The sequence below is a fragment of the Lissotriton vulgaris genome, chromosome 4_1 (genome assembly GCF_964263255.1).
Source record: "Lissotriton vulgaris chromosome 4_1, aLisVul1.2, whole genome shotgun sequence".
NCBI classification, from domain to species: domain Eukaryota; kingdom Metazoa; phylum Chordata; class Amphibia; order Caudata; family Salamandridae; genus Lissotriton; species Lissotriton vulgaris.
In genome coordinates, this window is record NC_141691.1 from 1,754,668,218 (window position 1) to 1,754,695,403 (window position 27,186).

The window sequence follows — 27,186 nt, forward strand, 5'->3', positions numbered from 1 at the left end:
CTTATAATACTGCGTGGGTTATGAGCTTTGGCCTCTGGAAACACCTCTATTGCTTGAGCGACGAAAAGAACCACCCCTGAATTGCTGGGACTGCAAGGCCGCCATGGACTTAGTGTCCGTGTCCTTCTTTATCTTTTCTAAGGTGGTGTCCACCTCAGGGCCGAACAGACGATCAGGGTTAACGGTTTGATTAAGAATGGTGGTCTGTATCTCTGGCTTAAATCCCGAGATTCTAAGCCAGGCATGTCGTCTCAGCATGACGCTAGTGTTGACAGCTCTGGCCGCGGTGTCAGCTGCGTCCTGTGCACATTTAATAGAAGCATTGGATATAAGCTTCCCCTCTTGGATGAGCATCTCAGCTGCCTCTTTGTATTCGTCTGGCAGGTGCTGCAACAGGGTCTCCAGTGTGTCATAGTGTGCCCTGTCATACCTCGCTAGAAGTGCTTGTGTATTGGAAATGCGCCAGATATTCGCCGCTTGAGCTGCCACCCTTTTCCCTGATGCCTCAAACACCTTTGATTCCTTATCTGGGGGAGGAGCATCACCCGTTTGAGAATTAGCCCAACAACAAGAGAGTCTAGAGGGAGCTGTCCCTTGATGTAAGTAGGGTCAGTAGGTGCTGGCTTATACTTCTTCTCTATCCTAGGGTTTATTACCCTGGCTCTGGTAGGCTCCTTGAAAATGTCCCCAGCATGCTTTAAGACACCCTTTAACATAGGGAGAGTCTTCACAGTCCTCTCTGAGACGGAAAAGGTGTCGGAGAAAGTCCTCCTCAATAGGGTCAGCATGGAGCTGGACGTCATGGTTCTTAGCCGCCCGTTCAATGAGGGCATGAAAAGCCGCAGAATCCTCAGTGGGTGACGTTTTCACTGCGTAGAGTTGAGTGTCCGGGTCAGAGTGAGGGTCAGCCCCCGCTGCCCAGGGCTCATTGACATCATCAGGGTCTGTGTAGACAGGATAGCTGTACTCATCATCACCCTCACCAGCTTCCACGTCAGAGTAAGTGGGCGAGGCATTATGGGCCTGTGGAGAGAGTGGTTCCACAAGAACAGGAGTCTAAGTGGAATCCTTCTTCTTCAAAGGAATCTTCTAGGACTCTGTAGGCCTTTCCGGGGCAATTTTCCTTTTATGCAGGGAAAGCCTGCCCGTTTCAGCATCGATAAAGTGTTTGCGTTGTGCCTCCAACGAAGATTGTCGATGCTTCTGGGTTGGAACCCCTGTGGTCTACTTCGGCACCGAGGGCACCGTCTCAGGGACACCCATTCCCAACTTAGGGGCGAAAGCCTTCGGCGCCACCTTCGGCGGCAATGTGAAATGGATCGGCGTCGACCCCTTTTGAGGCTTCTTAACCGGCTTCGAGGGCGGAGCATCTTTAGGGCTGACTGTCGAGGCCTTCTACCTGATGCGCTCTAAGGAGTCGGTCACCTTCTTGGTGAAAGCGGCGGACGGCTGCACCGAGTCGCTGGGATCCTTCGAGGCACCACTAGGCGTGGACTCGTGGGTTGCACCGCTCTTGGCCTTATCCTGTTGGCGCGGAGTCTCGAGAGCCTTCGGATCACCGAGCCCTTTATTGGCGTCTACCTTCTTCGGTGCCAATTTACTCGACCACCTTGACTTTTGTCTTCGGCGTGGCAGACTTCGTCTCGACGCCCTTGACTTGAGTCTTCGGCTCGACCAGAGCCTTGTGCTTCGTCGACGCCTCCGAGTGCTTGGATCCGACCAAGGTAACCTGCACTTTCGGTTTCGTGGAGGGTACCGGTGCTTTCACCTGCGTCGAGACCGATGGTTTTGCTTTCGATTTCTCAGGGCGCGGCTCAATAGTAATGTCCGTAGCCGAGCCCAAAGGCGGGGCTGTAGAACCCATTTCAAGGTTTTGGGTAAGGCTTACTGGCGATCCCTCGACCTGAGCCTGTTGAAGCGGTACGGCCACAATGTCTGTTTGAGGTAGCTCTTCGCTCGAGCTATCTTCCATGGCCCCCAAGGGCCCTTCGTCGTCTCCTACCTCTTCGACTACTTCTTCGGCCTCAAACATTTCAGCGTCGTAGTCTACCTCCGACACGGATTTGACAAGGTTTCTTCAACTTCCCGGTCATCTCCTTCGTCATCCCCGACATCGAAGATGTCCACAGGCGCCGGTGCAGTCTGCTGGGCTTCCTGGCGCGCAGCACGTCGATGCTTAAGCGTCTTCTTGGACCTGAAACGGGAACAAGCCATGCAACTGGCTTCATCATGATCCGGCGACAGACACTTGTTGCACACCGGGTGGACGTCGATGTGGGGATAGAGTTGCACACGGGACATCTCTTGAACGGACTACGGTCCATGATGAGCAGTCGATAGCGTCCTCGACTGGGCCTTCCGCGTTGAGAGCACGCGGTTCTGTAGACTCCAGCTCGGGACCGACCCGGAACGAGTAGGCACCGAACGCTAGACAATACCGACGAATAAGACTAAAGACCTTTTGGTCGTAAGAAAGTTTTTTATCGATTCCGACAGTGAACCAATACACATCCGAACCCAGTGGCGGAAAAAAACAATCTGAGGATGGAGTCTATGTCCATGCGCACTGTAGTCCAGGGGAGGAGCCACCTATCTCGTGATACTTCGAAGACTCTTCCAGGACAACAATGTGCGATCATCCGGACCCAACACTAGGCGGCGATCTATGCACAGATATGAATTCAGCAGCCCACATGCCTCGAACACCGCTAGCGCGCAAGGGGTTAAGAGGAGTATAGCAAAGTCCAAGTGCCTGCTTTGCAGATAAAACACAAAAATCTGAAATATTTTGGAGGAATGTGCAAATCTACAGTGAAGAAGCTCTAATCTAGCAGGGAGGAAACCCCAAACCCATTATGCAGCCCGTCCACTCTCACCACATCAAATTAGTGGTTGGTCCGTCACTGTACTCAGCTTAGTTCGAAACAAGGCATAGAAAAGGGTCAGCCACTTGCGGTTCAGCACATGAGCAGGGAGGAAGAGTTGCTAAAAAGAAATCTTCAACCTTGCAACATTTAAAAATATACCGCACAGAGGAGAACCTTGAGCTACTGTGCCATGTTTGATTACCTCTTGCAGAAGAAAACAACTGAATTGGTAACCTTCCAGGTGCCAAGGATGGGCCACTCCCATGGTGTACATACACGTGGCCAGGAAAACATGAATTCCTGCTGCCACAGCTTTGTGTCAGTCCATCGCGTCAACAGAGGTAAACCGAGAAAAATTAGAGAGAAGATTCTAGAGCAAAGTGAGGACAAGAACAGAAAAAGAGAAAAGAAGTGGAACAGAAGTCAGAGAAAGAAGACAGGCGACGAGAAAATGTGAACACCACAGAATGACCGAATGAAACAGAGGGAGGCACTGGGAGAGGAGAACATTGAATAAGGATGTGAAAAGGAGACGAGAAAATGTGAAGAACACAGAATGACCAAGTGAACCAACAGAGGGAGGCACGGGGGGAGTAGAAAATTGAATAAGGATGGGAAAAGGAATGGGAAAGTCATGTGGGGAGTTACAGAGAACTGGAAAGAAGAAAGTTAAAGCAAGAAAATGAGAAGATGAGATCAAGATTGACTAGACAGATGAGAACAGTTAGCTTCTCTCTCCAGCACACACTGTTTACCTTGTGTATATGTACCCTCTAGCCACAATCACAAAGAGAAAGTCATCGCGATCAAAATCGCTATGAAAGTGATCGCGATGACGCGAAGCACATAAGGGATGCGCGCGCAGCAGTGTGCATGCTTGTGCGCGCTCTAGCGAGCTGGTCGCCGCTTTTGGAACACTTCCCAAAGCAGCTACTGAATGCTCTCCGAGCAGCGCATGCACGCTGGCTCAGAGAGAACTAAAAAATTGGGCCACAACTGCAACAAAATTCCAGCTTCCTACATAAGGTAACTTCAAATGAAGAATAAATATCTTCATCAACAGGCATACAGTTCCAAAATGCCCACATTAAGTTACAATTTAGTTACCTTTAGATGAGGTAAGCATCAAATGAGTGTGTAAAGAGTAGTATCTTTATACAGTCAATTACTTGACTTGCACCTAATTTTTTATGTAAGAAATGTATTATTCCCTGTTCCTCTCCGCATAATGAAGTACAGCAAATACTCACGTGCTAAACGCTTGGAACACCAGTGGCATTGTTAACTTTTTGTGCTGCCTCCTTAGCCTGGTGAGCTTGCAATACAGCAACAGCTTCATCAACCTATGAAGAGGGATGAAAATTAATTTAAAGGTATTCTGGTTGTAAAACTACTTATCACTCTTCTGCACAGTAGTCTACTTTAACAAGAGAGTTCCTCGGTACACATTTACATATAGTTTTGAATACTATTTTATTTTAAAGGCAATGTTAATTAATTTTTTAAAATATGAAAGCAATAGAAATATACTAAAAAAAAGATGAAAAACACAGCAAGGGGAAAAAACAGGTTGCAGAATTCCAAGATAGCTGAAACTACATTCCTGTAATAAAAAGATCGGTTAAGCCCAAAAAATCTCAAGTACCAGGGCAAAGTCAGTGAAGCAAAATGAAAATGTTACTTACCCTGTAAGCATCTGCGCGTGGCATGTAGTGCTGTAGATGCACATGCTGTGCATACTCTTGTCATCTAAAGTCCGGCTGGATGTTTGCAAGGTGCTTCTCTTCGAAGTCTTTCGAGTCACAAGGTAAGGTGACTCCTTTAGCTGGTAATGCACAAGGTCAACAGCTTCATTGTTCTCCCACACAGTGGTTTGGGAGGAATGTGAAGTGATGTATAGGGAGATGTCCCAAAAAAAAAAAGATTCAAAAAAGGGGGTGGTGATGAACAGAGTGTCTGAATTAAGCAGACCACTCTTACCCAGTCAAGAGATCAGGGCTTGATCCATCACCGTTATTTAGCTCACTGCATCACCCCAGTTCAGAACCTGGCTATATGCAAATTAGTCTGACCCAGTGCCTCATTGGAACAGGGCAGACCAAACTACCAAGCCAATTCTTCACCGGAAAGGAGACAAGCTTCCGGGGACCGGTTTCTGGCATTTCAGCCGTCGTCGGCCCGGCTTGCTTGAATCCTGGTGGTGCAGTGAGCAAGGGACTCATGTCTGAGTATACCCTGCCACACTTATGGTGTAACTAACGATACTTATAGTGCAAGTAATAGTTTCAGTTCGAGACGTGTGGCTGAAGATGCACACTGCAGGAAAGTAGCCATTTTTCACAAAATCACCCCCACTTTTTGCCTGGTAACGAAATGGTTTCTTACCAGTAGGAGTAGTTTTGCAGCTTGAAGAGTTTTCTGGATTCACATACGGTGCATTATCCCGCCATCTAGTGGTTGGGTCCAGAATGGTCTTTTTTTCCACCTCGGACGCATCGTTGATCATCATTTGGTGCTAGGCCCATCCTTTCTGTGACGACAGATGGTGCCCCAGAAGTTTCTGTGAGTGGTATCCATTTTCCAATTCTCCCCCCACCCCTTTTCCTTACTTGGTAAAATAGGGTATATATATTAAATCTTACCATCTTTAATGGTTAGTTCTTTAAGTGATCTTTCCCCACCGGTTTGCCTTCTACCTCTGAGGGGATGTGGGTAGTTCGCATGTTCATTCAGAAAACGTTGCAAAATTACTCCTACTGGTAAGTAATCATTTCGTTATACAGCATGAATCCTTTTCTGGATTCACATGCTGTGCATTAGATTATGTCATGTGGTAAGATGAAGATTTCGCGAAGGTGTGTAAGTACCTTTTGCCCCACTGAGCTTCCTTAGTCATCTGTATATCCATGCAGTAATGTTTGGTAATGGTGTGTGGAAATGCTCATGTTGCTGCTGCACATAGTGTTTATTGGCACATTGGCCATGACAAGGTTAGGGTTGCCTTTTTTTTCCCTTGTTGAGTGGGCCTTAAGTTCAAAGTTTTTCCTGCTGAGGTATAGCACACTTGAATTGCCTCTACAATCCAATGTGGAATTGTCCTCTTTGTCACGGGTGCTCCTTTGTTGGACTGCTTGGTCTCACGTAGAGGATATAGTAAAGCCCTTTTTATGCCCAGGGTATGAAGTCTTCTTTCTAGTCGTGTTAGTGGGTTTTTGAAAAGACTGCTAGCTGTATGCTTTGGTTCATGTGGAATTTGCTAACTACCTTGGGTAGGAATTGAGGGTTTGTCCCTAGGATAACCTGTCCTTGTGGATTTGAATGCATGGTTCATCAATAGTTAATGCTTGTAGTTCACTTACTCTCCGTAGAGATGTTATAGCTATTAAGAAGACAGGCTTTATAGTGATGTGTCTGAGTTCTGCTTAGTTCATAGGCTCGAATGGTTCTGTCATTAGTTGTGTTAGAACTGTGTTTAAGCTCCACATTGGGGCTGGAGTCTTCCTTGGGAGTGCAATCTTTTTGGACCCTTCCAGGAATCTTACGATGATTGGTGCTATGAAGAAACCTTTACATGAATCTCCCTTAGGCTACAATTGCTGCCAGGTGCATCTTTGGGCTTGAGTAGTTGATGTTGCTGTCAAGCAAGTGTGTGAGATATATGAACATGGTTTCCTGTGTGGAAATTGAATTTAGGGTACTGTTTTCTGTACACCATATGGTGTTCCGTTTCCCTTTAGCTGCATAGCATGGTCTTGTGGTTTGTTTTCTTGCCCCCTTTAGTATCGCCAGCAGTAAGTTTAAATGTCCGAGCTCTATGTACTCGGGGGCCAAGCTGCGAGGTCAAGGGTACCTGGTTCTGGAATCTGAGAAAAAACATATACAAACGTCCCAGACCAGTTTAGCGACAGTGCATTCTTTTTTGATAGGTGGTTTTGAAATCTAGAGGTAAACATTTTAACTTTTTAATCTCCATTGTTGCGGATAGGTCCGTTACTGGTGTCCCCCAGAGGCTGAAGACATGTTGCAGGCGCCTTGACTTTACCTCCCATTCGTGTGAGCTGCTGTTCTGTCTGCTGAGTTGATCACTTCTGTGTTGTCCTTTCCTGGCAGGTGAATTGTCTGTAGGCTGATTCTCCTTGAATTGGCCCATTTCCATATTCTTCAGCTAGTTTGCTTAGGGTAAATTATTTTGCTCCTCCCTGCTTGTTGAGGTAAAACATTGTTGTGATATTGTCAGTCTATCTTCCCTCCTAGGTGTGCTTCTTGGAATGCCTTTAGTGCCAGGAACACCGTCTTCATCTCTATGAAGTTTATGTGCTTAATGGAGTCTGCAGTGTTCCATTGACACCGTACCCTCAGGTTTCCTAAACGTATCTGTTGTGATGGTCTCTGTGGGAGTTGCTGATTTGAAAGGTCTGTCTAGTGTTATGTACTTGAATGCCCACGCCTGTATCTCCTTCTGAACCTTTTCAGTTACAACAACTAGATCCTCTCAACTACCTGTGGTTTTTGAGCAACTGTTGCATAGCCACTCCTGCAGAGGGAGTATGTGGAGAAGTGCATGGGTGATTAGGTGAATGCATGATCCTATCATGCCCATGAGTTTCACCACTGTCCTCACTGTCAAAGACTGACCTTTCAGGTAGAGGTCAGTTGCTGTTTGATAGCTTGTATTCTTCTTTGGGTCGGGTATGCCCATGCAACCTTGGAGTTAAATCTTGCTCCTCGAAAGGATTTTCTTGCTCCTGTTTTGTTGATGACTTTTTGTGGTTTATTGAAAACCCCAATTCTTGCAGCGTGGGATCACCGGATGAACGTGTGTGTAACATCTTTGCTTTGAATTTGCCTTCACCAGCCAGTCGTCTAGGTAGGGATAAATGTGGATTCCTCTCCTTAAGGATGGTGCTACTGCTGCTTGGCACTTTGTGAAGACTCTTGGTGCTGATTTTATTACGAAGGGCAAGAACTTGAATTGGTAGGGAGTGACCTTGTGGTTGAACCCGAGGTAACGTGTGCAGATGTGTTCTTTAGATCTATTGTTGCCATTAAATCCCCTTTTTGTAACTGTGGGATTACATCCTGTACTGTTGACATCTTGAAATGCTAAGCATGAATGAATTTGTTTATGAATCTGAGATCTAAGATAGGTCTTAGCGTAAGATCTTGCTTTGGTACAAAGAAGGTGAGAAGTTTCCTTTGTTGCGTTCCCTCTTTCGTACCCTCTCTATAGCTCGTTTTTGTAGGAGTTCCTTTATTTCCATTCTTGATTGTAAGAGTTCTGTTCTCTCGGGCAAATCACAGAGTTTGCTCCTCCCCCTCTGGAGGGTTGCCCCCCGGATCTTTGCCTGCCCCGAAAGGATTGTCTTGGTTGCTGCTGCCAGGCTTGGTATTGCAAATGCTACTTACCAGTATGCATCTGTTCTTGGCATGTAGGGCTGCTGACATTCATATCTGTGCATAGATCGCCGCCTAGTGTTGGGTCGGATGATTGCACATTGTTGTCCTGGAAGAGTCTTCGAAGTATCACGAGATAGGTGGCTCCTCCCCTGGACTACAGTGCGCATGGGCATCGACTCCATCCCCAGATTGTTTTTAGCCATTGCGGCCGAGATGGAGTGAACTATGTGAGTGATGACCATGGCATGAAATGCATGTAAACACTGCAGCTGCTACAGGCGCCGGGGAGGAGGGCGGGCGATATGAATGTCAGCAGCCCTACATGCCAAGAACAGATGCATACTGGTAAGTAGCATTTGCAGTTCGAGGCATGTGGGCTGCTGAATTCATATCTGTGCATAGAATACATAGCAGTCCCTCCATTAGCGGCGGCCGCCCGTGCCAGCTGCAGCAGTTTGGAAAAGTGTCTTGAGAACAGCCTGCCCTACAGCTGCCTGCTGTTTAGAGTGCACGTCTACACAGTAATGTTTCGTAAATGTATGTGTGGTAGACCATGTGGCTGCTCTACATATGTCCTCTAAGGGAATGTTTCCAAGGAAGGCCATAGAGGCCCCCAACTTTCTGGTGGAGTGGGCTCTTGGTGGAATTGTAAGAGTTCGTTTTGCTTTAGCATAACAGATTTGAATACATTTCACGATCCACCTAGCAATACCAGCCTTGGAAATAGCGTTACCTTTGTGGTGTGACGCAAAGGCAACAAAAAGCTGCTTAGTTTTCCTAAAATCCTTGGTCCTGTCAATGTAATACATTAGGGCCCTCTTGACGTCAAGGGTGTGGAGCATCCGCTCCGCCAGTGACTCAGGATTTTGAAAAAACACTGGCAACTCAATTGTTTGGTTTATGTGGAATTGAGACACAACCTTGGGTAGAAATTTAGGGTTAGTGCGGAGCACTACCCTGTTAGCATGAACCTGGAAGAATGGCTCCTCGATTGTGAGGGCCTGCAGCTCACTAACTCTCCGTAGCGATGTAATTGCTACCAAGAAAGCCACTTTCCAAGTCAGGAACTGAAGCTCGCAGGAATGTAGTGGCTCAAAGGGAGGACCCATTAGTCTTGTAAGAACCACATTGAGGTTCCATTCTGGAGCTGGAGGGGTCCGTGGTGGAATGACCCTTTTGAGTCCTTCCAGAAAAGCTTTGATAGCAGGCACCTTGAAAAGTGAAAGGTGCTGTCTATTTTGGAGGTATGCGGCCATCGCAGACAGGTGAATGCGGATGGAAGTATATGCCAAATTACACTGGTACAGATGAAACAGGTAACAGATGATGTTCTGAATGGAAGCATCTAGTGGATTGATGTTGTGGTTCGCACAATAAATGACAAACCGCTTCCATTTGGCCGCATAACAGGCTCTAGTAGTGGGCTTCCTTGCCTCCCGAATGATGTCCATGCAATTTGGAGGAAGGTTAAGGTAGCCAAACTCTAGGACCTCAGGGGCCAGATCGCCAGGTTGAGCTGTTGCGGATCTGGGTGCTGAATGTCGCCATGGCTCTGCGTCAGAAGTCTGGGTGTGAGACGAAGCCTTTGATGCGGTACCACGGACAGTTCCAGAAACATGGTGTACCATGGTTGGCGAGCCCACGTTGGAGCAACCAGGATGAGAGTCATCGAGTGCTGCCTGAGCTTGCGTGCCACCAGCGGTATCAGGGGTGCTGGGGGAAAAGCGTACGCAAATTTGCCTGACCAGTTCATCCATATCGCATTGCCCTGCGATTGCGGGTGTGGGAACCTGGCGGCGAAGCTTTGGCATTTTGCGTTCTCCCTTGTGGCGAACAGGTCTATCTCTGGATGACCCCAAGCTTGAAAGTACAGCTGGAGTACTGATGGATGTATCTCCCACTCGTGCATCTGGTGGCTGTGCCTGCTGAGCAGGTCCGCCATCTGGTTGTCCTTGCCTGGGAGGTGTTCTGCCATGAGGAAGATGTTCCTCTGAATGGCCCACTTCCACATGCTCTGAGCCAGATGAGACAGCTGCGGAGAGTGTGTTACTCCCTGTTTCTGAATGTAGTACATGGCCGTCATGTTGTCCGTCCGGATCAACACGACCTTGTTGCACAGATGTACTTTGAACGCCTTTAAGGCCATGAAGATTGCCATCAGTTCCAACACATTGATGTGCATCTTCTTCTGCTGTAGTGTCCATAGTCCCTGCACTGTGTAATGGAGTACATGCGCTCCCAACCCTGGAGAGAAGCGTCCGTCTTCAGGATAATCTGTGGCACAGGCTCCTGGAACGGTCGGCCCTGGCAAAGGTTTTGTGGATTCCACCAATGCAGAGAGTTGTATGCCCGACCGCTCACCAACACTAGGTCTTTCAACTGCCCATGAGCCTGAGTCCACTGACGTGCCAAGCACTCCTGAAGCGGACGCATATGTAGTCTCGCGTGCGGGACAATGGAGATGCAGGAGGCCATCATGCCTATCAACTGCATGAACACTCTTGCTGGAAGCGAGTGTCGAGGTCTGAAGTTTTGGATCAGCGATTGAATGCTGCTGACTCTCACTGAACTTGGCTGTGCTGTGGCCGCCAGAGTGTCTATGGTCGCACCCAGATACTGCCGTATGTGGGCGGGCTGGAGATGGGATTTTGGGTAATTCGGTGAGAATCCCAGATCGTGCAGGAGGTGAATGGTGTGGGACACGTGGTTGGCGCACTGCTGGACCGACTTCGCCTGAATGAGCCAGTCGTCCAGATAGGGGTAGACGTGGATGTTCTGACGTCTTAGATGCGCCGCCACTGTCGCCAGGCACTTTGTGAAGACCCTGGGCGCCGTGGTGACCCCAAAAGGCAGAACCTTGAACTGGTAGTGCTGGTTTTGAATGGTGAACCTTAGATATATTCTGTGTGAAGGATGCAGGGGAATGTGAAAGTATGAATCCTTGAGGTCCAGAGTTGCCAGGAAGTCCCCTTGCTGAAGCAGTGGGAGAACCTGCTGCAGAGTAAGCATATGGAAATGTTCTGACAGAATGTACGAGTTGAGAGGTCTGAGGTCTAGGATGGGCCTGAGGGATCCGTCCTTTTTTGGGATTAGAAAGTACAGGCAGTAAACCCCTGTTCCCCTTTCTTGCAGTGGAACGAGCTCTATTGCCCCTTTTTGCAGCATGACTTTGACCTCCTGCTGCAACAAGTGCAAGTGCTCGCCGGACATAGGACGGTTCTTTGGAGGTATGTTTGGTGGAGTGGAGTGAGTTCCAGACAATAACCGTATTGGATAAGAGATTTGACCCACCTGTCCGTGGTGATGGACTTTCACACGGGCAGGAACTGCTGGAGTCTCCCCCCGACTGGTGTTGTGTGGTCGGGGGGCAGTGACAAGGCGTCACTGTTTGCTGGCGGTGGAGGACCTGGAGCTGTTATTGCCACGTCCTCTGCCCTTGACGTTGTTGCCACGGTAACCACCTCTACCCTTGTTGGTATATGAGGATTGGGTGTTACTTTTATAGAATTGTGTGGATTGTGACGCCTGACCCCTCGAGGTGCCTCTGTTATTGGAGCGGCGAAAGGAACCACCCCGAAACTGCTGGGACTGTAGGGCACCCATAGATTTAGCAGTGTCAGTGTCCTTTTTCATTTTTTCAAGGGTGGCATCCACTTCTGGCCCAAACAGGTGGTCTGGATTTACTGTTTGGTTTAGGATGGTAGTCTGAATGTCTGGTTTAAAGCCTGATATTCTGAGCCATGCATGCCGGCGCAGCAGAATGCTAGTGTTTATTGCTCGTGAGGCGGTATCAGCCACATCTAGAGCACATTTAATTGAGGCATTGGTGATAAGTTTCCCCTCCTGAATCAACATTTCAGCAGCCTCCTTATACTGATCTGGTAAGTGCTGTAGAAGGGTTTCTAGGGTGTCATAGTGTGCCCTGTCGTAGCGTGCAAGTAGCGCCTGCGTGTTGGATATGCGCCACATATTGGCTGCCTGCGCAGCAATACGTTTCCCTGAAGCCTCAAACACCTTTGATTCCTTGTCTGGGGGAGGAGCATCACCCGTGGTTTGCGAGTTGGCTCGTTTACGTGCGTTGGAGACAACCAAAGAGTCTAACTGTCCCTTGATGTACGTTGGGTCAGTGGGCGCTGCCTTGTATTTCTTGTCAATACGAGGATTGATGGCTCTCGCCCGGGTGGGCTCCTTGAAAACCTCTGGCGCATGTTTTAGCACTCCTTTGAGCATTGGCAATGTCTTGACAGTTTTTTCAGCCACTGAGAAAGTGTCAAAAAGAAAATCGACATCCACTGGGTCTGCATGGAGGTCGACGTCATGATTGGCCGCAGCTCTTTCAATTAGAGCGTTGAAGGCTGCAGAGTCTTCTGTTGGGGAAGTTTTTGCAGCAAAAAGCTGCGGCTCGTGTCCCGAATGAGGGTCCTCAGGATCGCCCCCGGCAGACCATGGCTCATTGACCTCTTCTGGGTCTGAGTAAACTGGATAAGCATACTCATCCTCTTCGTCCCTGTCACCCTCTCCAGCGTTTGAATGAGTGGGCGAGAGCTCCAGACCTTGTGGAGATGCAGGCTCCATAGGGGCAGATGCACCCGCAGAGTCCAACTTCTTAAGGGGAATGTGGAAATGCTCCAACACTGGCTCTGGAGTGATCTTCCGTTTAAGGAGAGAGAGCTTGCCTGTGTTGGCGTCGATGATGACCTCTCGACGCTCCTCCGCTGCTAGTGGTTGGTGCCGTGGGTTTGGAACCACCAATGATGCCTTCGACATAGAAACCAGCTTCAAGGGCACTCCGGCCCCAGGTTTCGCAGTGAAAGCCTTCGGCGCCGTCCTCGGCGGCAGCGTGAAGTGAATCGGCGCCTGCGCCGGTTTCTGTGGAGCTTGGGCGGCACAGTGTCCCCTGGCTCGAGCGCCGCGGCCTCTTCCCGAGTACGCTGAAGGGACTCCGTGACCTTCTTGGTGAATGAGGCGGAGGGACGGACCGGCTCGAGCGAGTCCTCCGAGGCCGGATTTGGGTCGGCAACCAAAGCCGCAGTCTTCGGAGCCGGCGCAGTACCCCCTTTGGCCTTGTCGACTGGGAGCGGTGCAGCCAGAGACTTGGGGTCGTCCTGACGCTTCTTTGGGGCCTTCTGATGGTCACCGACCTTTTTGGCGTCGACGCGACTCTTCGGAGCGTCGACCAACTTCGGCGCCAACGCAGCCGCGTCGGGCATCTTCGCCTTTGGCTTCGACACCGGAATCTTCGGATCGGCCATCTTGGGGTGGCTCTTGAGCTCGACGGCCATCTTGGATTTATTTGGCGCCGAGGCCTCCGAAGCCTTTGATCTAACCAGTGCGACTTGCACTTTCGGTTTCGATACGGATGGCGTCGACCCCGATGGTTTCACTTTCGGTTTCTGGACCGGGAGTGGTGCCGCACCAATGTCCGTGGCCGGGCCAGAAGGCGGAGCCGTGGGACGAGTGTTGAGGTCTTGGGTAAGGCCCGAAGGCGATCCCTCCACCTGGGCCTTATAATGTTGGGTGGCCCTGGAGTCAGTGTGAGGAAGCTCCTCCTCTGAGCTATCCTCTACGGTGGCAATGGCCCCGTCGTCGTCCCCTACCTCCTCGACGACTTCCTCGAACTCTTCGTCTTCCGCGTCGTAGTCTTCCTCGTCTTCCGACGCCGGGATAGAGTCAGAGACATTTAGGATGGTGTCGTCGTCAACATCCCCCTCAAAGATGTTTGCCGGTGGGGGTGCCGAACTCTGGGCCTGCAGTCTTGCGGCCCGACGTAGCTTGAGAGTTTTCTTCGACCAGAACTTGGAGCAGGCCATACACTTGGCCTCGTCGTGGTCCGGCGAGAAGCACTTGTTGCACACAGGGTGCACGTCGATGTGCGGGTACTTTGAGGCACACACTGGGCACCTCTTAAATGGACTTCGTTCCATGATGAAGTAGTCTGGAGCGTCGTGTAGGCCCGTCCGCGCCAGGTTCTGAGCTGGGATGGGGCAGTGAGATAAATAACGGTGATGGATCAAGCCCTGATCTTTGGACTGGGTAAGAGTGGTCTGCTTAATTCAGACACTCTGTTCATCACCACCCCCTTTTCTGAATCGTTTTTGGCCACTATAGGTGTGGCAGGGTATACTCAGACATGAGTCCCTTTCTCACTGCTCCATCAGGATTCAAGCAAGCCGGGCCGAAGACGGCTGAAATGCCAGAAACCGGTCTCCGGTAGCTTGTCTCCTTTCCGGTGAAGAATTGGCTTGGTAGTTTAGTCTGCCCTGTTCCCATGATGCACTGGGCCAGGGACAGACTGATTTGCATATAGCCAGGTTCTGAGCTGGGATGGGGCAGTGAGATAAATAACGGTGATGGATCAAGCCCTGATCTTTGGACTGGGTAAGAGTGGTCTGCTTAATTCAGACACTCTGTTCATCACCACCTCCTTTTCTGAATCGTCCGCGCCGACAGCACGCGGAAGGGCAGCAGTTGATCGGAGCCGATGAATAAACCAACCCGACCGATAGACAATACCGACGCGAGTCCTAAAGACCTTTTGGTCTCAAGTAAAGAAAGTTAAACAACTATCGATTCCGACAGAGGGAACCGAAACACATCCGAACCCAATGGCGGAAAAAAACAATCTGGGGATGGAGTCGATGCCCATGTGCACTGTAGTCCAGGGGAGGAGCCACCTATCTCGTGATACTTCGAAGACTCTTCCAGGACAACAATGTGCAATCATCCGGACCCAACACTAGGCGGCGATCTATGCACAGATATGAATTCAGCAGCCCACATGCCTCGAACCCAGACTGCTCGTTTGATTGCTGTCCACTGCCATGTATTTGATGATGTTGCTGACCTGTTAAGACCCACTAACCTCCTGCCCCCCCAGCCTGCCTTCCCATGGGTCTTCGGAGGTTAAAACCTCCTCTTTTGAAGGTGCCCCTCTGTTGCAGGGCTTTCATGGACCAGACCGTCTCATTGTCCTTTATTTGTTGTAGGAATTCATCTATCTCACTTCCAAACAGGGTGTCTCCTATGAAGGGTTTGTAAGAAAAATGCGACTTACCCAGTATGCATCTGTTCTTGGTATATAGAGCTGTAGAGCCATATGCTTTAGCATATATTGCCATCTGGTGTGGAGTCCGGATGTTTGCAATTTGTGTTTGTTCGAAGAAGTCTTTGCAGTCACAAGGTAGGCGGCGACTCCTTTTGGTGATAGCGCACAGTGCACAGGGACATAGACTTCAATTGTTTTGCCGTGCGGTGATGATGGAGTTAGTAAGAGTAGAAAGAGATGTCCATGTATAAAGAATCTAAGTAAGATGATACTGCAACAAATAAAAGTACCCAGGGAGGTAGGTGGGCATATATGACTACAGCTTTATATGCCAAGAACAGATGCATACTGGGTAAGTAGCATTTTCCGTTCAAGGTATATGATCTTGAGATCATATGCTTTAGCATAGACAATACAGCAGTTATCTCCCAAGCGGTGGCTAACCTGTATTTGTTGCAGTGGCTTGAAATAGTGTTCGTAAAACAGCCTGGCTCACACTAGCTTGTTTTGCTAACACAACTACACAATAGTGCTTTGTGATCGTGTGTGGTGTAGACCATATTGCAGCTTTGCAGATGTAATTTATTTATTTATTTAACGATTTGTAGAGCGCCTGGTGACCCGAAGGCATCCCCGCGCTATATTGATTGTATTATCCAGAGGAGAGGGGAGAAAAGAGGGAAGGGACTTTATTTTGGAAATAAGAGCGTTTTCAGTTTTTTTCTAAAGATCAGATAACTAGGTTCCAGCCTAAGGGTACGGGGGAGGGAGTTCCACCCGGCAGATGCCTTCACGGAGAAGCGTCGGCCACCGGTCCGTGTCTTCCTGTATCTGGGGATGTTGGCCAGACGCTCATTCTCAGACCGAAGGGATCTGGGGGCCTTATAAGGAGTAACCAGGTCCCTGCGGATCGTAGGGCCAGCGCCATTCAGCAAGTTGTGTGCAGTACACATGGCCTTAAATTCCACCCTTTGGCGCACTGGCAGCCAGTGAAGGGCCTTGATTGCTGGTTTGTCTGATACTCTGGAGGGAAGGTTCATAAGTAGTCGGGCTGCTGCATTCTGTGTGCGTTGAAGTTTAGCCATGGTGGCCTCTGGAGCTCCCAGATATACCATGTTGATGTAGTCCAACCGTGCCAGTATTAAACCTTGGACTAGGAGTTTTCTAGATGCGGGCGGGAGTAAGGGGAGAATCCTGCGGGTGGTGCGCATAAGCCCGAAACAGGTACCTGCTGTTTTGGATGCTTGCGTTTTCATCGAAAGCTCGGGTTCCAGCCAGACTCCTAAGGTCTTAATTTCTTGTTTCGGGGTGGGAATTTCCCCGAACACGTCTGGCCAGACCGACGGGGGGATAGTAGCCCATTGCTTGCCCATGAGCATAACTTCGGTCTTTGACCCGTTTAATTTAAGTGATGATTCACACATCCAATTGTGGATTTCCGTGAGGCAGTTTGCCAGATTGTCCGGGTGGTCGTCCAGTTGGGATAGAGAGACGACCAGCTGTGTATCGTCAGCATAACTCACTATTTTAATCCCAAAGGGGGTAACCACATCTTCGAGAGGGGCCATATAAGCATTAAAAAGCGTGGAGCTTAGAGACGACCCCTGGGGGACCCCGCTCGTGAGGGGGAGGGTGGTCGAATGGTGATTACCATCCCATACCTGGAACGAGCGCCCAGCAAGGAAGGACTCTATCCACCTGAGCGCCGCCCCTGTGAGCCCTGCTGCCGCCAACCGATGGAGAAGGACACGATGGTTAACTGTGTCGAAGGCTGCACTAAGATCCAGGAGGATCACTGCCACTGACCCTCCTGAATCCAAAATGCGCCTTGCCTCCTCGATGACGGCAAGAAGGACGGTATCTGTGCCATGGCCAGGGCGAAACCCAGTTTGGGATTGCCGTAAGATGTTGTTTACCTCGAGGAATTGTGACAATTGTCCATTGACCAGTTTCTCGGCTAATTTGCTAATGCAAGGAAGGAGTGAAATTGGCCGGTAGTTTGCCATATCGGCTGGGTCCAGCTGGGGTTTTTTTTTTAGAAGTGCTTTAACTACTGCACTCTTCCAGCTAGAGGGGACCGAGCCTTGGGCGAGCGAGCAGTTTATGAGCTCCGTGATCGTAGGCACGATGACTAGGGCTACGGTTTTGAGAAATCTAATAGGTGCGGGATCCAGAGGTGATCCGCTTTTCATTTTGGCCATGGTTAAATCTACCTCGTTCCAAGTTACTGCCCTAAACGTCGCTAGTTGAGGGCGCAGGCTGCTTCCTGTCTGACTGGTGGGTGTTTCATTGTCCATGTGACTTGATAGACAAGGAGGGGGAAGGGAGGCTAAGATGCGGGCGATTTTGTCATTTAAGTAGGTAGCCAGTTCATTACTTCGGTCTACCGGGGGGGGGGGGGGGTTTGGGGTGTTGGAGGATAAAGGAGCTGGTATTTTCAATAGCTCTTTTACGATAAGGAAGTATTCCCTTGTTGAGTTGGTCGAGTTTTTTATCCGTGTATCGTAATGGGAAGCTTTGGTGAGTTTCAGGGTTGATTTGTATATTCTCACTGATTTCTGGTAGACTTCCTTGCTGGCGTGCTGCCAGTCTTTCCTCCATAGCCGCTCAGCTTTCTTGCAATTTTTGCGTAGCATCCGAAGTTCCAGGGTGTACCATGGGGCGGATCCTGGTTTCCCGTTTTTATCCTCCCGGGTTCTAATGGGAAGTATGGAGTCCAGGGATGTGACAATCCACTCCCTGAATTTACTGTCAGCGATAGCCGGATCTTCCGAGTAAGTAGGGGTAGTTGACTTCAGGGTTCTGGCCCAGTCTTCTATGGAGAGTTTGGACCATGCCCAGTCCCTGGTATAAGTGGGAGGTTTGTGAGGTTTCCTGAAAACTCCTGGCAGATGGAAGGAGACTAAGAAATGGTCCTTCCAAGGGAGGGGCTCAATAGCTTGCATGGTGGGGATGTTAGTGAACACCGGGTCCAGCAAGTGACCTTTGTTATGTGTAGCTCCGGAGTTTAAGAGGTGGAGGTCATAGGCCGCCAGGTCTGTGATCAGGTCGGCTGCCCCTGTATCTAGAGGGTCATCAAAATGAATATTCAGGTCTCCTAAAGTTGGTAGTAGAGCGGGCCTGCGATGCTACCATATCCAGGAGAGCACTGGAAAAAGGGCCTGAATGACCGGGAGGGCGATAGACTAAGGGGCCTGATAGCGAGTTAGTCGGGGCCAACTGGATCGTGAACCGAAGGCTTTCAGAATCAAGGACGTGCGCATCATTGGCTATGCAGGGGAAATGGTCCCGATGGATGATGGCAACACCACCACCCCTACCGGAGGGACGAGGTAGGGACTGAATAAGAAAGCCCCGGGGGGGGGGGGGGGGGGGTAGCTAGGACCATATCTGAGTCCGAATAATCGGAGAGCCACGTTTCCGTCAAGAACAGAACGTCGATCTCATGGTCTTCTATAAGATGGTTAATTGACGACGCGTGTTTGGGGAGAGAGCGACAGTTCAGAGTGGCCAGTTTAAGGGCTGAGGGCATGTCGGGTCGACTAGGGAGTTTGAGCTGGACTGGGTGGCAGAGGGTGCAGCTGGTGAACGGTCCTTCAAGATCATGAATATCATTAACGATGGTGGGTCTGAGACTTAAAAGGTCCCGACGTGAGTAGCTTACCTTAGAGGCAGCTTTGTCCGACAGGGGTTCTGGCCCTAGGCCCGGCCGTGCGCAGACGGGCTTGCCTTAGGCGCGCCTTCGGCGCGCAAACGGCGCTCCCGCTGCGCTCGTCGGCTGCGCTGGTATGGCCGACACATTTGTAGCGAGTGTTATGGGCGTGGCCTTGCAGTGGGCGTGGCTCCACCTTCGAACCGTGATGGCGGTATGGGCGTTTACCCTGTGTCAGCGCTGGATGCCGCTGTATCAGGGGGTGTCTAGGAGGGCTGCTCAGCGCATATAGGCAGGCGCTATCAGTGCAAGTAAGGTCAATGTTTTTTTTTTAAATCAGAACAATGAAATAAGAGGTTTTAAAACATGAAGCAAAATGCAGTCCTCCGGCTTTCCGCCTCAGAGGATAAACTAACAATGGGTACGTTCCCTAAGAATGCCATAGAAGCCCTAGCTTGCATGTAGAGTGCGCCCTAGGGGGAATTGTTAACGAATATGCTACTTACTAGTATGCATCTGTTCTTGGGATGTAGGGCTGCTGACATTCATATCTGTGCATAGATCGCCGCCTAGTGTTGGGTCCGGATGATTGCACATTGTTGTCCTGGAAGAGTCTTCGAAGTATCACGAGATAGGTGGCTCCTCCCCAGGACTACAGTGCGCACGGGCATCCTCTCCATCCCCAGATTGTTTTTCGCCATTGTGGCAGAGATGGAGTGAACTATGTGAGTGATGACCATGGCATGAAATGCATGTAAACACTGCAGCTGCTACAGGCGCCGGGGAGGAGGGCGGGCGATATGAATGTCAGCAGCCCTACATGCCAAGAACAGATGCATACTGGTAAGTAGCATTTGCAGTTCGAGGCATGTGGGCTGCTGAATTCATATCTGTGCATAGATTACATAGCAATCCCTCCTGTTAGCGGAGGCTGCCCGTGCCAGCTGTAGCAGTCTGAAAAAGAGTTTTGAGAACAGCCTGTTCTACAGCTGCCTGCTGTTTAGAATGCACATCTACGCAGTAGTGTTTCGTAAATGTATGTGTGGTGGACCAAGTGGCTGCCTTACATATCTCTTCTAAAGGAATATTCCCCAGGAAAGCCATGGACGCTCCTAACTTACGTGGGGAGTGTGCTTGTGGTGGAATGGTTAGTGTGCGTTTAGCCTTAGCATAGCAAATCTGTATACACTTAACGATCCACCGGGCTATCCCTACTTTGGAAATGGGGTTGCCTTTGTGTTGTGGAGAAAAGACAACAAAAAGCTGTTTTGTTTTTCTGAAACCCTTTGTTCTGTCTATATAGTACATTAGAGCCCTTTTGACATCCAACGTGTGTAGGGATCTCTCCGCGACATTTTCTGGATTAGGAAAGAAAACTGGCAGTTCTATGGTCTGGTTTATGTGGAACTGCGAAATCACCTTAGGCATAAATGTAGGGTTGGTGCGTAATACCACCCTATTTGCGTGGACCTGTATGAATGGCTCTTGAATGATTAGTGCCTGGAGTTCACTAACTCTCCTCAGTGAGGTAATGGCTACTAGGAAAGCAACTTTCCAGGTCAGAAATTGAATCTCACAAGAGTGTAGAGGTTCAAAAGGTGGTTCCATCAATCTGGTGAGGACCACATTCAGGTTCCAGACTGGTGACGGTGGGTGTCTGGGAGGGATCAAACTTAAGTCCTTCCAGAAAAGCTTTAATGGAAGGCACTCTGAATAATGAGAGGTGCTGCCTGTTCTGAAGATAGGCTGCTATGGCGGATAAATGTATACAAATGGAACTGTACACTAGATTACATCTGTATAAATGCAACAAATAATGAATATGCTACTTACCAGTATGCATCTGTTCTTGGCATGTAGGGCTGCTAACATTCATATCTTTGCATTAGATCGCCACCTAGTGTTGGGTCCGGATGATCGCACATTGTTGTCCTGGAAGAGTCTTCGAAGTATCCTGAGATGGGTGGCTCCTCCCCTGGACTACAGTGCGCATGGGCATCGGCTCCATCCCCAGATTGTTTTTCGCCATTGTGGCAGAGGATGGAGTGAAAAGTGTAAAGGATGTCCATGCTAATGATTGAATACAATAGTATATCTGCAGCTGCGACAGGCACCGGGGAGGAGGGTGGGCGATATGAATGTTAGCAGCCCTACATGCCAAGAACAGATGCATACTGGTAAGTAGCATATTCAGTTCGAGGCATGTGGGCTGCTAAATTCATATCTTTGCATAGAATACATAGCAGTCCCTCCATCAGCGGCGGTTGCCCGTGCCAGCTGCAGAAACCTGAAAAAGTGTCTTGAGAACAGCCTGCCCTACAGCTGCTTGCTGTTTGGAATGTACATCAACACAGTAGTGTTTTGTAAAGGTATGTGGTGTAACCCACGTGGCTGCTCTGCAAATGTCCTCTAGAGGAATGTTTCCAAGGAAAGCCATGGATGCCCCCAACTTGCGTGTGGAGTGTGCCTTTGGGGGTATTGTTAAAGTGCGCTTGGCTTTATGATAACAGATTTGGATGCACTTAACAATCCATCTGGCTATTCCTGCTTTGGAAATTGGGTTGCCTTTGTGTTGTGGTGAGAAGGCAACAAAGAGTTGTTTTGTCTTCCTAAAGTGTTGTGTCCTGTCTATGTAGTACATCAATGCCCTCCGTACGTCTAACGTATGGAGCATCCTTTCCGCCACTGTTTGTGGGTTCTGGAAGAATGCAGGCAAATCGATAGTTTGGTTGAGATGAAAATGTGACACCACCTTTGGAAGGAATTTGGGGTTAGTACGTAGTACCACCCTATTTGGATGAATCTGGATGAATGGCTCTTGTATCGTGAGTGCTTGCAACTCACTTACGCGTCTTAGTGACGTAATGGCAATTAGGAAAGCAACTTTCCACGTTAGGAATTGCAGTTCGCACGAGTGCATTGGCTCAAACGGTGGTCCCATCAGTCTGGTGAGGACCACATTGAGGTTCCACACGGGAGCTGGCGGTGTTCTTGGGGGAATGACTCGTTTCAGGCCTTCAAGAAACGCTTTAATGGCAGGCACCCTGAAGACTGAGAGATGCTGCCTATTTTGAAGGTAAGCTGCGATGGCGGATAGATGTATCCGAATAGAAGTGAACGCTAGTTTGCACTTATAAAGGTGTAACAGATAGCAAATGATGTTAGGGATAGATGCATCTAGCGGGTTTATGTCATTGTTTGCACAGTAAATGACAAAACGCTTCCATTTTGCGGCATAGCATGCTCTGGTTGACGGCTTCCTCGCCTCCTTGATGATGTTCATGCATTCAGGAGGTAGGTTTAGGTATCCGAACTCTAAGACTTCAGGAGCCAGATCGCTAGGTTGAGCTGTTGCGGATCTGGATGCTGAATTTCTCCATGGTTCTGCGTCAGAAGTCTGGGCGTGAGGCGCAGTCTTTGATGCGGGACCACTGAGAGCTCGAGGAACGTGGTGTACCATGCTTGGCGCGCCCACGTTGGAGCAACTAGGATGAGTGTAATGGAGTGTTGCCGTAGTTTCCTCGCCACCAGTGGTATCAGGGGTGTCGGGGGAAAAGCGTAAGCAAATTTGCCTGACCAGTTCATCCATATCGCATTGCCCTGCGATTGGGGGTGTGGGAACCTGGCGGCGAAGCTTTGGCATTTTGCGTTCTCCCTTGTGGCGAACAGGTCTATGTCTGGACGCCCCCACCTTTGGAAGTACGGCTGGAGTACCGATGGATGTATCTCCCACTCGTGCATTTGATGACTGTATCTGCTGAGCAGATCCGCCATCTGATTGTCCTTCCCCGGGAGGTGTTCTGCCATGAGGAAGATGTTCCTCTGAATGGCCCACTTCCACATGCTCTGAGCCAGGTGAGACAGCTGTGGTGAGTGGGTGCCCCCCTGTTTTTGGATGTAGTACATCGCTGTCATGTTGTCCGTCCGGACTAACACCACTTTGTTGCACAGATGTACAATGAAGGACTTGAGTGCCATGAAGATCGCCATCAGTTCTAGATAGTTGATGTGCATCTTCTGTTGCTGCGTCGTCCATAGTCCCTGCACTGTGTAAGTGAGCAGGTGTGCTCCCCATCCCTGGAGAGATGCGTCCGTTGTCAGGATAACCTGTGGCACTGGCTCCTGGAACAGTCGGCCCTTGCAAAGGTTGTGTGGAGTCCACCAATGCAGAGAGTTGTATGCCCGACTGGTAACCAACACTAGGTCTGTTAATTGTCCCTGAGCCTGTGTCCACTGATTTGCTAAGCACTCCTGGAGCGGGCGCATATGCAACCGTGCGTGAGGGACTATGAAGATGCAGGAGGCCATCATGCCTATCAACTGCATGAACACTCTTGCTGGAAGCGAGTGTCCCGGTCTGAACTTCTGGATTAATGACTGTATGCCGTCTATCCTGACCTGGTTTGGTTGTGCCGAGGCCGTCAGGGTATTGATTGTCGCACCCAGAAACTGCCGGACGTGTGCCGGCTGAAGGTGTGACTTCGGGTAATTCAACGAGAAACCCAGGTCGTGAAGGAGGTGAATGGTAGTCGACATGTCCGCGGCGCACTGCTGTTCCGATCTGGCTTGAACGAGCCAGTCGTCGAGGTAGGGGTAGACATGGATGTTCTGCCTCCTGAGGTGCGCTGCTACAGTCGCCAGACACTTGGTAAAGACCCTTGGGGCAGTTGTGACTCCGAAGGGTAGGACTTTGAACTGATAATGCGTGCCCTGGATAGTGAACCTGAGGTACCTTCTGTGGGACGGATGTAGCGGAATGTGGAAATAAGCATCCTTGAGATCCAAGGTTGCTAAGAAGTCTCCTTTGTTTAACATAGGAAGAATCTGTTGCAGTGTAAGCATGTGGAAATGCTCTGACAGTATGTACAGATTGAGGGGACGGAGATCCAGAATTGGCCTGAGAGATCCGTCCTTCTTTGGAATGAGGAAGTACAGAGAATAAACCCCTGTGCCTTCCTCCCCCACTGGCACGAGCTCGATTGCCCCTTTTTGCAGCATCACCAACACTTCCTGCTGCAATAAGTGCAAGTGCTCTGCGGACATAGGTCTTTGCCTTGGTGGAATGTTGGGTGGAGTGGACTTTAACTCTAGACAATAACCGTACTGGATAAGCTGTCGCACCCACCTGTCTGTGGTGATGTTGGTCCAGACGGGCAGGAACTGCTGTATTCTCCCCCCGACAGGTGTTAAATGGTCGGGGGGCAGTGACAGAGAGTCACTGGTTGCTCGGGGCAGAGGAGCGTGAATTGTTGCCTCCTTTGCCACGTCCTTTGTTGCTGTTTCCCCTGTAGCCCCTTTTGTTTTGTTTGGGGTACGAGGACTGTGCTCCACCTCTAGGGAACTGTGACTGTTGACCCATCTGTCCTCTGGTGACTCCACGGGCACCTGAGCGCCGAAAATTAGCCCCCATCGATTTAGCGGTTTCAGTGTCCTTTTTAATCTTTTCCAGGGTGGTGTCAACATCTGGACCAAACAGTCTATCCGGATTGACTGGTTGATTAAGTATGGTTGTTTGAATGTCAGGTTTGAACCCCGATATGCGGAGCCAAGCCTGTCTTCTGAGCATGACACTGGTGTTAACGGCCCTAGCGGCTGTGTCCGCGACATCAAGTGCGCACTTTATGGCCGCGTTGGAGATCAGTTGTCCCTCTTGTATAATCATTTTGGTGCCCTCTTGAAACTGCGGAGGCAGGTGTTCTACAATCTGCTCTAGTGTGTCGTAATGTGATCTATCATAACGTGCCAGTAGAGCCTGTGTATTTGCAATACGCCAGAAATTGGCAGCCTGTGCAGCCACTCTTTTGCCTCCTGCCTCTAGCACTTTGGACTCCTTATCCGGGGGAGGAGCTTCACCCGTTGTTTGGGAGTTGGCCCTCTTGCGTGCGTTTGCTACCACCAAGGAGTCAAGCGGCAACTGTCCTCGAATGTATGCAGGGTCTGCAGGCGCTGGTCTGTACTTTTTTTCAATACGTGGGTTGACCACCCTCGCCCTGGTAGGCTCTTTAAATATGTCCGCAGCGTGCTTGAGGACCCCTTTGAGCATAGGCAGTGTCTTTACATTTCTTTCCGAAACTGAAAATGTGTCGAATAGAAAGTCTTCCTCAACTGGGTCAGCATGCATGTCCACATCATGATTAGCAGCTGCCCTCTCAATGAGTGCATGAAAACCTGCAGAATCCTCCGTAGGGGATGCACGTGTACTGAAGGTCTGTGGGTCTTGCCCCACATCTTGGGTGCCTTGGTCCCCAATGCCATAAAAAGAATCTGGCTGTGCATCAGGTTCATTTACTGGGAACGTGTATTGTTCATCTTCACCATAGTCCCCACTGTCAGAGTGGTCTGGAGACGGTGTTGGGCTCCTTCCCAGAGGAGGTAGAATAGGTTCCATGAGGCCTGAGGCGTCCTGTGGAAACTTTTTCTTCTTTAGGGGAATGACGTAGGATTCCACCGGCTGCGAAGTGATCTTCCTTTTATAAAGGGTTAACTTCCCCGTGTCCGCGTCTATAAAACACTCCGAATCCTCTTCAGGGTCGAGCACTTGACCCGAAGATGTCCCTGCCGTAGAAGATTCCGACTTCTTTGGCGTCGATTTCGAGGAAAAGGCCTTTGGCACCACTTTTGGCGGTAGAAGGAAGAGGAGCTTACTTGCCGGCTTGACCGGGACGTCTGCCGCCTTCTGCGTCGATGGCGTTGGCGTCGACGAAGAAAAGGCCTTGTCCTTAATTCTTTGTAGTGAAGCAGCCACGAGAGATGCGTCGGTGACCGATGTCTTTGGCACCGACGAGGTGGCCTTGCCTTCGGATGCGACGTTCCGTTGGTCTTTTGGAGGGATGGACGGCGCCGACCCCGAGTCCCTGGAGCGATGCGCAGATGTCCCCGTTGGAGCCGGGGCTGTGTCGGTTGCCTTAGCAGGCTTCGCCGGCGCCGGCGCGCTTGTCTTGTGCGCGCCACCCTTTTTAGAGGATCTCTCCTCCGGCGCCGATTTCGACCCTGTGGAATCGCCGTGTTTCTTCGACTTCTGCGGACCGGAGGTCGACGGAGTCGAGGAGGCCGCCGGTTTATTTGTTTTTGCTGTTGCGACCGCCATCTTAGGGACGATTGAGTCCTTAACTTTCGGTTTCGGTTTCGGGTCGGCCATTTTAGGTGCAGTCGAGACCGTTGCTTTCAGTTTCGGTTTCGAAACCCTCGGCGCAGCAAGTATGTCCGTGGCCGGGCCGACAGGCGGGGCCGTGGCTTGCGCTACAGGGTCTTGGGTAAGGCGAACAGGCGATCCCGCGACCCTCTCCTGATGTTCTTCAACTTCGGGGCATAGCTCGTCCCCTGAGCTATCTTCCTCGGCCCCATAAACCATAACGTCGTCCCCTACCTCGTCGACGTATTCAAGGCCCTGACCCACGACTCCGTCGTCGTCATATTCCGGATCGGCCTCGACCTCCGTCTCAGGCGGGGAGATTTGAAGATGATGGCTCTGGTCCTCTTCTTCTTGGTCGCCGAAGATGTTATCTGGATCCGGGGCCGCCTGTTTGGCCACAAGGCGCACTGCGCGCCGAATCGTGAGAGTTTTCTTCGACCTGAACTTCGCACAGGCCCGGCAACTTCCTTCGTCATGGTCTGGCGAAAGGCACTTATTACAGACCGGGTGTACGTCTATATGTGGGTATTTGGACCCACAGAGCGGACAGAGTTTAAACGGACTCCGCTCCATGTTGGGAACTTAGTGTCGAGTCGCGATGAGAAGGCCTCGATGTCCGAAGAGTAGTAAAAAACTCCAGTGATTCCGGCTCCGAGAGACGGAAGAACTCGAGACCGTACGCAAACAATACCGACGTAAAGAACCCAAAGCCTTTTGGCCGTAAAAAATGATGTTTATTCGGTTCCGACGGAGAGACGTCGAGACCGCATCCGAACCCAATGGCGGAAAAAAACAATCTGGGGATGGAGCCGATGCCCATGCGCACTGTAGTCCAGGGGAGGAGCCACCCATCTCAGGATACTTCGAAGACTCTTCCAGGACAACAATGTGCGATCATCCGGACCCAACACTAGGTGGCGATCTAATGCAAAGATATGAATTTAGCAGCCCACATGCCTCGAACCAGATGTTTTGAATAGATGCATCCAGTGGGTTAATGCCATTATTGTTACAATATATGACAAACCTTTTCCATTTAGCCGCATAGCATGCTCTGGTTGTGGGCCGTCTTGCCTCCTTGATGATATGCATA

The 27,186-nt window shown here is 50.1% G+C and overlaps 1 protein-coding gene across 2 annotated transcripts in view; it reads right to left on the reverse strand.

The window, feature by feature from the left end:
• Positions 1-4,117: 4,117 nt before the first annotated feature.
• The window catches only part of PABPC1 (poly(A) binding protein cytoplasmic 1), a 338,040-nt gene continuing 314,971 nt past the window's right edge, over positions 4,118-27,186 (reverse strand). For both annotated transcript variants that reach the window (XM_086966062.1, XM_086966063.1), the window contains exon 15: positions 4,118-4,210. In XM_086966062.1, the coding sequence (XP_086822188.1) occupies positions 4,121-4,210 (90 nt within the window). In that variant the 3' untranslated portion in view covers positions 4,118-4,120. The remainder of the gene's footprint in view (positions 4,211-27,186) is intronic.